This window comes from Mastacembelus armatus, chromosome 1 (assembly GCF_900324485.2).
Source record: "Mastacembelus armatus chromosome 1, fMasArm1.2, whole genome shotgun sequence".
Lineage (NCBI taxonomy): Eukaryota > Metazoa > Chordata > Actinopteri > Synbranchiformes > Mastacembelidae > Mastacembelus > Mastacembelus armatus.
Window position 1 is genome coordinate 14728492 of NC_046633.1, and position 14613 is coordinate 14743104.

Below are 14613 nucleotides of genomic sequence, written 5' to 3' on the forward strand. Positions count from 1 at the left end.
GATTACCTGGGTCTGTTGAAAGCAGACATGTCCTCCTGTCTACAGCATTCAGTTGCAGGGTAGGATACAGGTAGAAAACAACACCTGATCTGATGTCAGTAGCTTTTTGTGGTCAAATTAAAAACAATAACGGTCCTCCCCCATGACCTTTCCTTTGCTGTGCCTTCACACCGGACCTCTGAGTTGGACAGAACTAGGAAAAGTTCTGTCTTTGTGAGTCTTTACTGAAAAAGCAAGTTGTACAAGGGAACCTTACATGAACCCCAGAAATGTATAATGAAAAAAACTTTAATAAAGCAGCACATAGAAACTTCCTAAGTCCACGAAATAGAGTCCATTTTACATTCCTCATCACTAAAGCCTTCCTAACTGTCTGTGGCTTACAGTGCTACAGCAGCAGACACAGTTGGAACAGCGAAGTGACTGGCAGAGTTCCTGGACCATCTTAGCCAATCAGCTGACAGGGTATGGCTGGAACAGATCTCGCTATTTTGTGTGAAGAATGCTGTAATAAAATTTGACAAAATAAAAGGAATCATGAGGAATGGTTTCTGGGAAAATAAACAATGAGATGAAGGTTATATTCTAAATATCTCTAAAATTTTCCATGCATTTTTTTCTTAAATGTTTGGATCCAGTGCTTTGGTAAGGAATGCATGGATATGTAGTTATATCTAGGTACTTCACATCAAAGCTTCTGTACCATCAGTGATGCAGAGTCAGGGCATCTACTCAAAATGGAACAACATAATGAAGTGTGTTGCTTTACCATGGGTCCAGTTTATTCAGAAAAGTTTCAAGCAGGGTTTGATTTTGCCTAAATGATGATAAATAGACACAAACCTCCGATCCATACATATTTCAAATGTAAAAACATGACATCGCCATGGTAGCGACGTCATAAATGTGACCTCTGATCCCAAAAAGCTATCTATAATGCCAACGGGAGTGCAGGGGCTGCACCAAGCCCAGGCACCATAGGAACAGCTGCCAGAAACAGAGGGTACACAGCCGGTTGTCATGGTAACAAGCATCGGGTGTCAGTGGGTGTTGAGGCACCAGCTGTTCCTGTTCTTAGAGCCACGGCTTCATCATCCTTTTCTACTGCTTCCACAGATACAACAGACCAGTACTGTTAAAGCTGCTCAAGGCAACTCTTTAAATATAAAAATAAATCTGTATTCTCAGCCTAAACAAGAATCAGAATCAAATTTAATGTAGTAGTATGTTGGACACACTAGGAATTTGACTCTAGTTCTCAAAGTCCATTGCCATAAGTCAATGATATATACGTATAAGTAAAAACAAATAAATAAATATACCTGTGAAGAAATGGACTAGGTTTAGAGGAAGAGCTTCCAGATTATTGCTGTATATTTACAAATTTTTCACAGTTCATGATTTTACAGCTACTGCATGCCGAATACGCAGATAGAGCAAGGCTCCTCACTTGGGCTGCGACTGTGCAGCTCATATATATTATCATCATACAGTTTATCCAGTTGTGCCATGATTTTTTTTGATGGGACTGTATACTCTGCCTGAACAAATGCCATCAATCTACAAAACCCCTCCCACTAGATCAATCTAATGGGCAGCATGCTTTGGCTGTCATCTTTGGGATGAGGGCCATTGTTTGCTCTGCATGTCGATCATCAAACTTACTTCCTTGGGTGACAAAGCTGTTTGAGTGTTGATCTGTTGACTGCATCCCACTTCCTGCTGGACGCCTCGCCTCCAAATGGCTGTGCAGAGTTGTGATGCGCTAACTTAACCTGGCAGAGCTTGCATTACTTGTTTCTAACACCAGAATTTACACACTGTTAATAGACAATGTAACAGTCATGATTAATGTACTCTGAATCAGCACACAGCTCCCATAATATTGATCTTTAGTTCTACGTAAATGCATATCATGAAGCCTACCCTAATCCTATCTTTAACTCAACAAGAGATACGAGTGACCTCAACCATAGGGATTAAAACATCATTACGGAGTGAAGAAAGAGAGATGTCCTCTTACGTAAGGACATTCTCTGTGTTCACTCTACTGTGCGTTCATCGAAAAGACATGCCTTAGCCCACTGCCTACTGACTCCCTATTTTACTGGAGCAGACAATTTTCATTGAGCCAATTTCACTCAAAAAGATGATCAAATAATGTTAATTTAATAAATAAATAAAAAACACTGGTTTAGTAAGCAGCCAGCCTGTGCTATCTATCTCTAAACCAAGCTCAGATAACTTAGCTAACTCAACAGAAACTTAAACAAAAACCCTACTCTGAACAAAACCATGCTGACTATCCACTGTTACCTACACAGCTAAGAAGACACAACATTTTAATGTTACCAAAAATAATAACAATTTACTTTCTGAATTTAGTCCTTGCTAACTGCTTCTAGCTCCAGCACCAACCTAACATGTCCTCACCGGGACCAGTGTTTTCACTGAATGGACAAAACAAGATAGATCAATCCCCATGCAGGACCGCAAACAACGCTCCTACAATGTAACTGAGCAATATTATCCTGATAAGTTGCATGTAAGAACATAACTGTCTGAGGAACACAGACCAGACATTAGCCAGACTTTTGTTCCTGTCATCTCCCCTATAAAAAGCCTGGGTGGTGTCTTGGTGTGAGCCAGTGGGGGACAGACCATCAGGACCACCGGGACCCAGTGGCCTGCATGTGCCCATAGTAGAGTGGGGTTCAAGTGGCTATAGTATGACTGCCTCCTCTCTCTGGGTCAGTGCCAGTCAGTCAGGGAGTCAACTATTACTGACACAAACTGAAAACCCACATATACACACGCATGGGTTTGCCTTCAAGTAGGGCCTCAGATATTAATCTCAGCATCTCTACAGACTCTTTTCCACCCCTCTTTCTTCGTTTCTGTCTCTTATTCACTCCATCTCTCCCTCTTCTGTCTTCACTCTTCACCAGTCATTGGTGTGGAGTTGTTAATTAGCACTGCTATGAATACACCACCCAAGCATGGGGAGGGCCTAGGTGAAAGCCTGTGTGTGTGTGTGTGTGTGTGTGTGTGTGTGTGTGTGTATGTGTATGTGCAATGCTATTTTGTCTGGCAGAAGATTCATTCTTTGTAGGAGGACAAATTAGAAATAATGTATGTTTCAGTCCTTGGCAAAGAGCAGTAAGAGGTGCTGAAGGACTAATTGCTCACCCTTACCTCTTACTGTTACTGTTACTAAATCAATGGCAAATTTAGCAATCAAAAACATAAACAGAAGTAAGCAATGCTCCTCATTTCTAGTTGGCAACCATGGATTGCTGGCAGATTTTATCAGCTGTATTATTTTAAGATAATAAAAATGCTAAAACTCAGAGTTGGTGGGAAACAGTTTCAAGCAATGATTATTTTCAAAAACACAATCCTGCAAGCAGGTGTTATACACATAATGGATAATACATTGCTGAAGTTACACCTGCCTCAAACGTTTTCACGTCCATAATAATAATAATCTATGCCCAGGAAGTTAAGGGACACGTCACATGTCCTTCAGGGAGGACACACTCTACACCCAGTTTGTGGATCAAAGGGGTCACAAGAGTCGACCATTAGATCCTAAATACCCTCAGCCATGCTCCCCAGTTACATAGTCCCTCTAATGAGCCTATTCAGGCTATGGGTGGAGTGAAACCAACCCGAAAGACAAATGTGAGTTTCCTTCCAGCTTTCCCTCAGACTGAAGAAGCTACTTAGATTAGTGATGAAATGTTTTGACCTAAAAAACTAGACGTCCAGTTGCCATGACTCAACCTCTAGCTAAACAAATAAAGACAGAAACACAATAAACTCCAACTAAGGGCCAATTAACATAGAGTAATAACACGAGTACTTTTCAGGGGTTCAAAACTTTTACCTGAAAGAACAAAACAGGAAATAGTACCAACAATCCATGACAAAACAACTGAGAGTGCTGAAGAAAAAACATGTCTTCTTCCGATAGAGCTAGAGACAATGGAAGACCACAGACAAAATGTTGACACATGCTGTGAGGAGGAAAGGAAAGGAGGAGTAACGGGTGGAGGCAGAGTGATAAGAAGCGGTAAATGAAAGTGAGCTAACAGACAAGGAGATGAGGCAGTAGAGTAAAAGGAAGCAACTGGAACAACAGGTGACAAGTGTGTATAGACAATCCTAGAAGTCTTGGATAGACAAACAACTGTCTACAGGAAGGAGGAGGAGGAGAACAAGTGAAAAGGGAAAGGATGAAGCCAAGATGCAAACATGCGTGGGCCTGAGACCAGTGTAGGAGAAAAGCTGAGCCACTCTATAAATACCACTTGAGGGTTGGATGATGCTAAGAAGATGGAGACAGGTTGATAGAAAGATTGAGAATGTGAAAAGAATGGGTAACTGTGGATGTCAGGGACTCCAGTAATCGGTATAAAAACAGGAACTCTTGTATTTAATGGAAATCACAAATGATATTGTCAAAAAAATTCTGAAACCTCTTCACAGTCCTTTTGGAGTCAATGTTGTGTGCGAAAATGATGAAAGGAAGCAAGAAAGGGAAAGAAAAGCAACAGATGGTTGCTTCACCAAATCTATTTCTCATTTGCCTTCCATGATCTTCTCTGTGATGGCTTGTCTCCCTACACTGTCAAAATGCCATTATATTGAACTAATATTGAATCCAGATGGCTAAGGTGTAGTTTTCTATAGGACAGCAGTTTCTCAGGTAGATCTGGTCAATTGTCTGGCTTGATATGATTCTCAGCTGTCATTCTTTCCAAGTTTCATTGTTAGAGCCCTATCTCGCCATACTCATACTCACATAAACCTGCTGCTTTAGTACACTGTCTTAGCTTAACAACACTCCCTGAAATGAAAGTTAAACTGCTGTGTTTACTATCATTTATTCATTAGAAGTGAACATGAAGTTTTAATAAAAGTTTTAATAAAAAAACAACCAACATCTTTTTTCTGAAACCAGAGACACTATGAAAACATGGACACTGACAGAGGCCTTACTAGCACTGCTTAAATGTTTGTTTGTTTTTTTACAAATCCCCTAAGCAATAACCATATGCTGCAAAATATTCTTGTGTATATGCTGCATGAATTTCTTGAACTGAAAGATGGATAAAAAACAAATCACTTGTGTTTCTAAATTCACAGAGCTTTACAGTCACAGATTACCTTCATATCAAGACATGACTGAGAAGTGTGTGTGTTTGTGTGTCTGTGTGTGTGTGTGTGTGTGTATTAAAAACAAATGATACAGTATTCAGAAAGGTATGTACTGTGTACAGTGCAGCAAAATGTAGGCTGTTGGACTCGAAATTACTTCAATCAAAACACCATTGTGACAAGCAACTATCTACTAGGCATATACACAGCAGACTGCTATAAGAGCTTCATGCAATGCTTTTGACATAGAGAATGATATTGCTATGTCTATGTTCAGGGCAGTTATGGATAATAAAGATGAAAATGTGGCGTTATTTAGTGCGTCACATAGTGTAGCAGCACTGCGCCTAACGTGTGCTCACCGTTGCAGCACAAGAGCCTAATTTTTCCATGATAATGTAACATGTCTTTATTCCTTTCTTTGATTATAGAATAATAGGTATTACTATAGTGACAAAGTCATGCTTTTGCTTTTTTGCTTCACTTGAATGTTCTTTGCTTTTCTTAAAACTCAGTATAGGAAAGATGGACCCTTATGTTTTAATATTTGGAGCAGCAGCTATGGAACTTGAATTGCTGACTTTCCTCAATTCTCCAGTAGCTTCTTATTTTTTAAGTAAAAGGACAGTTTAGTTAAGTCTGCACTGATTAGTAGGATCACCCCATATCTCCTCAAAGGGACACAGGGTGGAGCACATGGCTCTGCACATTAAGAAGAGGTTATGTGAAGAATGAAAAAGAAGACAGAGAAGACTTGTCTGTCTTGCCCTAATGTTTTACGCATCATTTATATATTATTTTCATTGAAAATTCAGTTGTTATTATTAATATGAATAATAATATTAATTAGAATTTAACATAAAGTAATGTCACTTTCAATTCCATTTGTAATGATGGAGTCACAGAGGGCTCTGTGTTGTTACTGCTCCATCACTTCACAGCCTGAGATTTCTTTAGCTGCATTCAATACATTGGTTCAGCCCATCTTCAGCCTTTGTCTACAGCAGCTCCTCCCATAGCCAGGGCTTAGATGCTGATAACTCCTTTTATTGATGTTGTGAGTGTTTTACCCATATTTATGGAGCAGAGTGCCTTTTTGGCCTGGGCTCCTCAGTGTGAAGGTCTGTGCGTCTGTGTGTGTGTCTATTGTGTGTGTCTATAGCTCTAGCTGTCTTCTCCTCATACATTTATTTCTTCCCTTTTCCATTTATATCCCTCTAACTATCCCTCCATTTGCTTTATTTCTTTTCCTTTCATACCTCTTTCATATCTGCGGTACTGTATATGGAATTCCACTCTCTCAAAGCCTGGTAATTGATAAAAATGGTCTCTTCCACATAATTATATACAGTTTACTTCGCATTGTCTGTTTCTCTGTTTCCTGTTGAATGACACACACATAAGCAAATCACATGTAACATACAAAGCCTGTGACCTCTCACTGCCTGCTGGCTGACGTAAAATTCATGACGTGTTGATGAAACACTTGCAGGTTAATTATGGGTGACCTCTATTCCGCTCACTTCATCGCAGCAGCCTCGGCAAGCAGCACACTCCTCTGTTACCACTACTTGATTTCTCTCTCATCAACCTTCATGCAAATGAATGATTAGTGCCTAAATAGCAGGTGCGGTGTGGTTACAGGTGCATCATTTTTGACCACATCCATTAGAGATTACACGATGGTCACAACAAATGTAAAACTGCTTCTATTTCATCTTGAAAGATGTTACCTCTCCTTCTATCACATTTGTATGCTGTTTAGAGTTGGAAGTGAGGATACAAATTAGTCTTGTGCAGTGTTGTGTGTGGCTGCTCATGATATAATCCCATCACTTCTTCTGACCACAGACGCAGATGGAAGGAGTCAGGGGAAGAGCTGTCGAGAGCCTGGTCAGCCCAAGTAGAATGCTTTCTCATTAAACTTTAATGCTGCAAAGGTCTGGGAGCATTAAAGAGGCTACTCACTAAGGCTCACTCATGTCTCTCACTGTCAGCACACTTAGAGTCCCACCCTGCCACACACTGTGAGCCACCACCTCTTTCCATCTTCTGGATGTGAAAAGCCATATGTGGTTGTCTGTCACAGTTTGTTCACTCTTGGCTCTGAAGGCAATGATTAACCAGATCTCAAATCAGTCCAGCTGTATCAACAGACAAACACAAGGCTGTTTCCTAAATAACACAAGATGGTAAACAGTAGTTGAAGGACATGTTCTCTTCTACATTTTTAGAAAAGAACAGAAACAAAAGCAGATTTTTAATATGTACCTAGTTGAGTATGCAATACATTGCAGTTGTGGCCTAATGGATAGGGAGTCAGACTTGTAACCTGAAAATTGCAGGTTCGAATTGTTGTTCAGGAATTGTTGGTGGCACAGAGCAAACAACCAGTGCCCTGTCCACCTTCAATACCACGACTGAGGTGAGACCCTTGAGCAAGGCACCGGACCCTCAACTGCTCCCTGGGTGCCACAGCACTGGCTGCCCTCTGCCCTGGGAGTGTGTGCACGGTGTGTGTGTGTGTGTGTGTGTGCACTTGGGATTGGGTTAAAATGCAGAGCACAAATTCTGAGTATGGGTCACCATACTTGGCCAGTTAAGTCACTTTCACTTTGAATGCAAATTGGGACTTAAACACATGTACATAGTGTGCAGTGATCCAAAGGCCCATTAAAGTTTTCTAGTTTGCTTATAGTGATTGCTATAGATATTGCTGATAGTGTCCTAAAAAAGAGATGTTACAATATTTAAACATTTTAATGTCAGTCATTTGTCTGTGGGATAAGATAAGATAAAAAAAGATAACATAAGAACTCTTCATGTTTCAGGCTTTTCATGGGTTTTAGGAGCCAGAACTCATTCCAGGTCACTCATGGACTAAACTACCACTATTATATTTTCTAAAATTTAAAATTTACTATTGGGTGTTGCCATGGTTTGGTGTACAAATGTTTGGGAACCGCTAGTCCAGACATCCCCGACTCCTGGTCCTGGAGGGCCATTGTCCTTGTTTTACAACTACCTCGCCCTCCCCACTGCAGATTACCATACCTGGATGAGAAGATACCAATTCACTGTGTGAGTAGGGCAATGAAAACAAGCAGGCAGTGGCCCTGCACTATTGGTTACCCCTGCAGTATTCCAACTGTCAGCCAACTCTTCACAAATATGAAGCATAGGCTACAACTGACATTCAACATGTTAACATTTCCTGGCAATGCAGGAATTAATGTGCCTTGTATGTAACAAAGTAGAAAATGAAAACGGCATAGAGATCAAACACACATGTTCATCCTGAGGTGCAAAAATACATCAGTGAGTGTGTTCTTTTTGTGTGGTTAAAACAAGCAACAAAATTGGCATCCAAACTGATGCCACACAGGTCCAAATCACCTACCCACAGACACATACATACACTGTTATTCCCCCTCCACTGGATTTCATTCTTCCAGGTGTTGGAGACATACCTGACTGGTTTTACATTTTTTAATTACATAAGCACAAAGTGTGAAGAGCCGATCCAGCACACTCTGAATGATCCAGCACACTCTGAACGATCCAGCACACTCTGAATACTCACACATGGAACACATGGGTTCCCACTCTTTCCTGTTGTCTTGAAAAAAGACAGAGGCTAGCTGCAAAGCTACAGGACAAACTGGGCAAAAGCATTCTGTCTTACCAAGAGTAAACTACTTTCCTTCTCCAAGCTTTCATGCACAGATTGAGAAAACCAGAAATACCGTCTGGGTTTGTGGCACAGTTTGTGTTGCTCACATTCTCTCAGATCTACAGTATATAGAAATATGTGAAGGAAAGGAAGTATGAATTTTGAAAGACTGCAAATATATTTTTACATGAGTGCATGTATTGACCTATGCAAACTAAGAATGCATATACACATGCCACTTTATATACATAAAAAAGGATGTTCACAAACTGACACACCCAACTGCACACATAAACATGGACAAATACTGTAGCAATCAGTGCCATTTAGCAGTGGGCCAAAACTGAAAAAGGTTAACAAGAAAAAATGTTTCGGAACATCAACAGCAGCCGGTGAACTAAATATTTCAGGAACCACTTCCAGGTTTTAGCTATTTTCAGAGCTGATCCATAATTCAACATTAGCATTTTTCTCCCAGAAACCTTGAAACCCTGGAAGGGTCTGCTCTAGAAGTTGAAACATACCAAGTTAGCTTTAGTGGGATTTTTTTAATTCCAGAAACAAAATTTAGTAACTTGACATAGTGCTAGCTACTACTGTTTTCAATTAGCCCAGTAAAAGGTGCTTCTGTCATTAAAAAGAACATCCACACTGAATCACATGAACAAATAAGTTTGCTGTCCTGTTTTACGTGATTTTAAACCTTATGCAAGTTGTAATAAATTGTATGGGCCTAAATATATGTATTACCAGATTGGCAGCATCATCTGTTGTCTTTCTTTTTTATGGCAATACACACTTACTTTGGCTTCTTGAAAAAGTGTATATTTTAATTGTACTGGTATGTGTGCATAACTAAAGTAAAGTAAAATGCCCTTCCCTCTGCAATTGATATCTTATTTTCAAATGATGATCCTCCTCATTACAGATGGTCCCACTCCAATATCCTTTTTTTACTCTACATGCAAATATGAAGAGCCACAGATCTAATATAATTGCATTAATTAAAGAAAATAACACATGTGGCAATTGGATGAATGTCTAGTTTTCACTTTCCTTTTATCTTTGGTTTCATCTCTACCAGCTCTTAAGAAAAACATCCCTTCTTTTAGCTGATAAAATGCTTCACTGTGTTCCCCAGCAAATTGCTAACTTTGTCTGCCTGTTTGCTGCTGGGCAGGGAGCACAGGGTGTGTTTATCAGAGTCTTTGGTTTTGCTCACAGCTTCCTGCTGTGGCTAAAAATGAGGTTGATGAGAGTGGTGCGAGTGAATCAAATAGTAAACCTGGGGACCATAAAACACTAAAATGCTCTGTAGTGCTGAGGGAAATCGCAAATTTGGGTGATAACTGTAAGAATCAGTCTATAAGCTGTACCTTTTGCCACATTGTGACCTGTTTGGTAATACCTGTTAGTCCAGATTTAAGGAAAAATAATCAAACTCAAGACATTAGAACAGAAGCAAAGCTGTTCCCTTTAAAAATCTACAGCCCAGCCTGTTTATGTCCTTGTCACCAAAGTACAACTGAACTCTTGGTGGACATAAGTATTCAGTAACAGAAGGGGGGAGGTACTGCCCTCTACAATGCACCCTGTATCTTGAAGCCTTGAAAAGTCCTGATATTATGCATGGGACGCTACAGAAGCTATTCTCATTCCCTCAGACTTGCTGTTTTCTCTCTCCTTCCCCCGCTCTAATCTTTAAAACTTCCAAATCCTCCCCTGGTCCTGATTTCTTCTCTTGCCCATCTGGTGTCAAGTAACACAGTGGCCAATTGCAACTTGTATTGTGCCATAGATAAAGATTTTGATAAATGTTAAAAATAATGCTAAAGCCAGAAGTGAGTCCACTTATATTCTAAGAGTATTACTACCAGTAGTATTTACTTGTACTTTGCTGCCCTTAACATCAACAAACGTGGGCCATTAACCCCACTCACCACCAGCACTCCAACCCTAAAGCCCTGTGTCGCACATCCACCCCCGTCGGAAATGTCTACAACCTCTCCAATGAACGCATAAATATTTTACATATTATTTTCTATATTTACATTTTGGAATCCACAAAAGCTCCCAAGGGTGGATTGGAACTTAGAGCACTGGGCTGCAGAGAAAAGACTCTGTGTTGTTCTTAGAGGGAGTTGAACATCACGTTCTTGGGGAGGTTGGACACTCCCCACAACATGACAGCTCCACCTCCCCTAACATCCTCTAGATTAGGAAGTCAATCGGAGGAGACTCTGAAGTTTATAATGTATTTAGACATGGATAGTGCACCAACTTTAGGTCTGTTGTCTGAAATCAACAAATAGAAATTAAATGTGTTAGTGCTGGAAATGAGTGCAAAAAAGACCCGGTGCTGCATTCTCATGATCTAACCAGAGCAAATTATTAGCCCAGAGCCAAATGTTCGGTTCAGCAACCGATCAGGACTCTGCAACTCAGTTTCCCTCATGCTGGAGGTTAAACTCATGGCAGATAAAGTCCCATATCAGTATAACCTTATCACTGCCAGCTGCTCAGGTCTCAGGCAGCGCTGCATCCACACTGGACAGTGCTGACCAGCTGGATTAGTCCTGACATAAGGTATAAAATGGTCTTTTTGTGTTAACTGTCACTACTGGGGGAAAACACTGCTGGCTGTTATTTATGGCCACTTCTGCCAAGGAAATTTCATTTGTTCTATAAAGAGAATCAGAGAGATTGCTTTGAAATGTATTGCTTTCCAGAATCTCAAACATATGATTCAAAGGCACATATTTTTGATTATAGCCAAATTATGCAGAAATAAATTAAGAGAGAATGAATAAAATATAAATAATTGATTAGCAACAGGGTATATATGCATTTGCTATTTTTTGGCCTGTTTTGAATTTATCAAGCTGATAATTAGATTGAATTGCAATTTAATGTTCTGTTCATGTCAGTTTAACAGAAAGCAGTTGCTAGGACCAGCTGCTGATCAAAAAAATGTGCTAATTTAAAAAGTCCACTTACAACAATCTGTATAAATGCATTCATCTAATGCATGTTAATTGCCATTAGGCTGTTGCTATATTTCCTGCAGCTAGGGTACATTCATGATATAGTACATAGTGAGCTAGCTTTTTCTAACGGGGTGGACTGTACCATACAGAATTATAAAGACATTAAAAAGAAACTTGGTTGGATGTCATCTTGCTAATAAAGTAATATTTTGGTTCAGCTTCTTCTTGGTTCTGCTTTAAAGCCAAACAAACAAATATTATAAAGTGAAATCCTGAAGCATGGAGATATCCTGTATTCTCATTCCACTGCAACCCTGGTCTCAGGATGCCCTCCATTGGTGTGATGTGTGACAGGTGCCACAATCACATGACCACTCAGAACCAATCTGAACTAACTAGAATCATGACTTTTTTTAAGGTCTGTAATGTTCTTCCTTTCTTTTTTCCCTCAGTCATTTACCCATGTGTATTCAGATAACTGCCTGCTGGTAATGTCAGCATTCCACGAATTAAAGTAAATGTTTTTTTTTATTGGAAATCATTCAGGTTATCAGCTTCAACTAAATGAATGAACTGTAAAAAAAAACACATGGAGACCAAATCTTTGCTGGACTGATGTTAAAATAGAAGTGCAGTGTTTAGTCATTCGCCTTAATCTGATTCTGAATTGTACTTGGTTCATGAAACCCAATCTGGTTCTACCCATAATGCACAGAGTGTCTTTTAAGCTGTATTGTGTCCTGATCAGGCCTGCAGTGAGTGGTTCCTGATTATAGGTAAAGTCCAAGTACAGCCTCAGTTACATAACTCATCATCAATCATCTATCTTCTCTCTATTTATTTATCTACATTGTGGAGTCAAAATATACTTTAGTAACTTTTAAAGATGGTCGTGCTGGCAGTTATTTCAATGGTTCTCTGAAATCACATTTCTCCTTTGACCATGGTGCGCTGGTCCTATCAATGATTAGCCAGATGATGAAGCCATTATTGACTGAACCTGAGCCTGCGCCTCATGGAACATTAAATACATCACTTCCTCTCAAGGGGCCCAGAAGCAGCTCTCACGCAGCTTCCCTTTAGCCTTCAGTCAGGAAATGAAAACAGCCATTAGATTCAGAACAATCCAGAGTGCTGTAGGATGTTGCACACCTGCAGTGACAAGATCCGTCAGAGCCAGATGCAGGGCTCTCACATGTTTCAGTGCAGGAGTGCCTGAAACAGATTAGCATACAGTCCCAGGTCAGTGGGGGCTCTTGTTTCAAAGTGCCATCTCTTGAGGTGGAAACCCTGAGGCATCAAAGTTCAATGTAACAACCCTGTGTAAGAGGCAGCTGGAGCACACCCAGCCCTCATGTCAAAACGCTGTGATGTTTTTTTTTTACACCTCATAGACAGATTGTCCAGAAACCTGACCTATGGCCAATCCTTTTTCCAATAATGCTGCCTTAGAAGTCTGCATTTTCAGTAGCTATGGTATCTTTCTGTAATATACCACTAATAGGTGTTGTTCTTATTAAGTGACGACTGGATGTCATTCAATCGATACACAAAGGCTCTTCAAGTGTGTCTTTTAGGCTGTATCGTGCCCAGTTCAGGCCTGCTAATATTCCCAACCACACCCCATCTTCTCTCCGCTGAGTGGAGCACATATGGTTGTACACACCGCCTCGCCAGAGTCTGTCTGTTGGGCTTTCAAAACGCGTTTTGTCGCTCTGGACTGCTGAGCTATAATGTCATTGTTCTTCCCTTTATTGTCAAAGCGATCTCTCATACACACATACACACTCACGCACACATTCACTCCACTAAAAATCTACATTGATATAGGCACTCCAACCTGCATCCGTGCGTAAAGAAAAACCGGAGCGGTGCCGGATGTGTAAACCGGGGGACCGGGTGCACTCCCCCATTGATGAAAACGAGTGCGTGAAAGATGGATAATGCTATGATTCATCCCCCAGCACCCGCCAACTCTCTCTCCACCGCCACCACCATCCCTGTCACACCCCGTTCTCGCGGCCCTGTCTACAAGTGTAACACATTTGACCCTGTTTCGGGCAATCTCCATTCACCAACACTGTATGTTACTTTAATTTAGGCCAACTGACTGATTCCAAACGCATCCAAGCTTGTCAGAATACATGTAGTATTTCTGGTGATGCTGGCTGATCTACTCCTGTGCCTTTACACTGGTGGGTCCATAACTAAGAACACGCCACCACCTCTTAAAGGAGGACGGCAGAGCCTAGTCAGTGTTTCGGCTAATGATCTCTGCATGTGATGGGCGTGTGATGTTGGCCTCCACAATGATAACACTGAGGTCTTTTGGGACTACTACCCGTTACGCCTTAAAACTTCCACGGAAAATAAGAAACGCTGGTCTTACTTCAGCATGGCTTGTTCTTTCTCCTCTTCCTCCTTTTGCCGAGCCATCACTGCCATGATGATCTTCCTCTCCTCCTCGGTGAGGTGGCTAAGGTCCGGCAGATCCGGCATGGATGACGGCACGGTGGGTGGGCGAGGGCCGCCCTGGGGCCCCACCGAGGCGGACATCTTTTCCACCACCACCCCACCTCCTCCTTCTCCTCGTCCTCGGCGTGTCGTTGCGGCTGACAGGTTTCTCGGAGCGTTTCCGAGCCACACCTCACGACATGGTCTGCGGGCAGAGCGGCAGCGGCAGCCGCAGCTCTGGCGAATAGTGCAAGCCGCTCATGTTGCAGGCACCCTCGGTTGTGCTTTTGTTTGTCCTTTCTCTGGGTGTTTCTCCCACCACACACCACGTTCTCG

General features: G+C 41.2%; 1 protein-coding gene across 2 annotated transcripts in view; it reads right to left on the minus strand.

The window, feature by feature from the left end:
• Positions 1-14613, minus strand: part of rims1b (regulating synaptic membrane exocytosis 1b) — a 63470-nt gene extending 48857 nt beyond the window's left edge. For both annotated transcript variants that reach the window (XM_026302606.1, XM_026302605.1), the window contains exon 1: positions 14213-14613. In XM_026302606.1, the coding sequence (XP_026158391.1) occupies positions 14213-14379 (167 nt within the window). In that variant the 5' untranslated portion in view covers positions 14380-14613. The remainder of the gene's footprint in view (positions 1-14212) is intronic.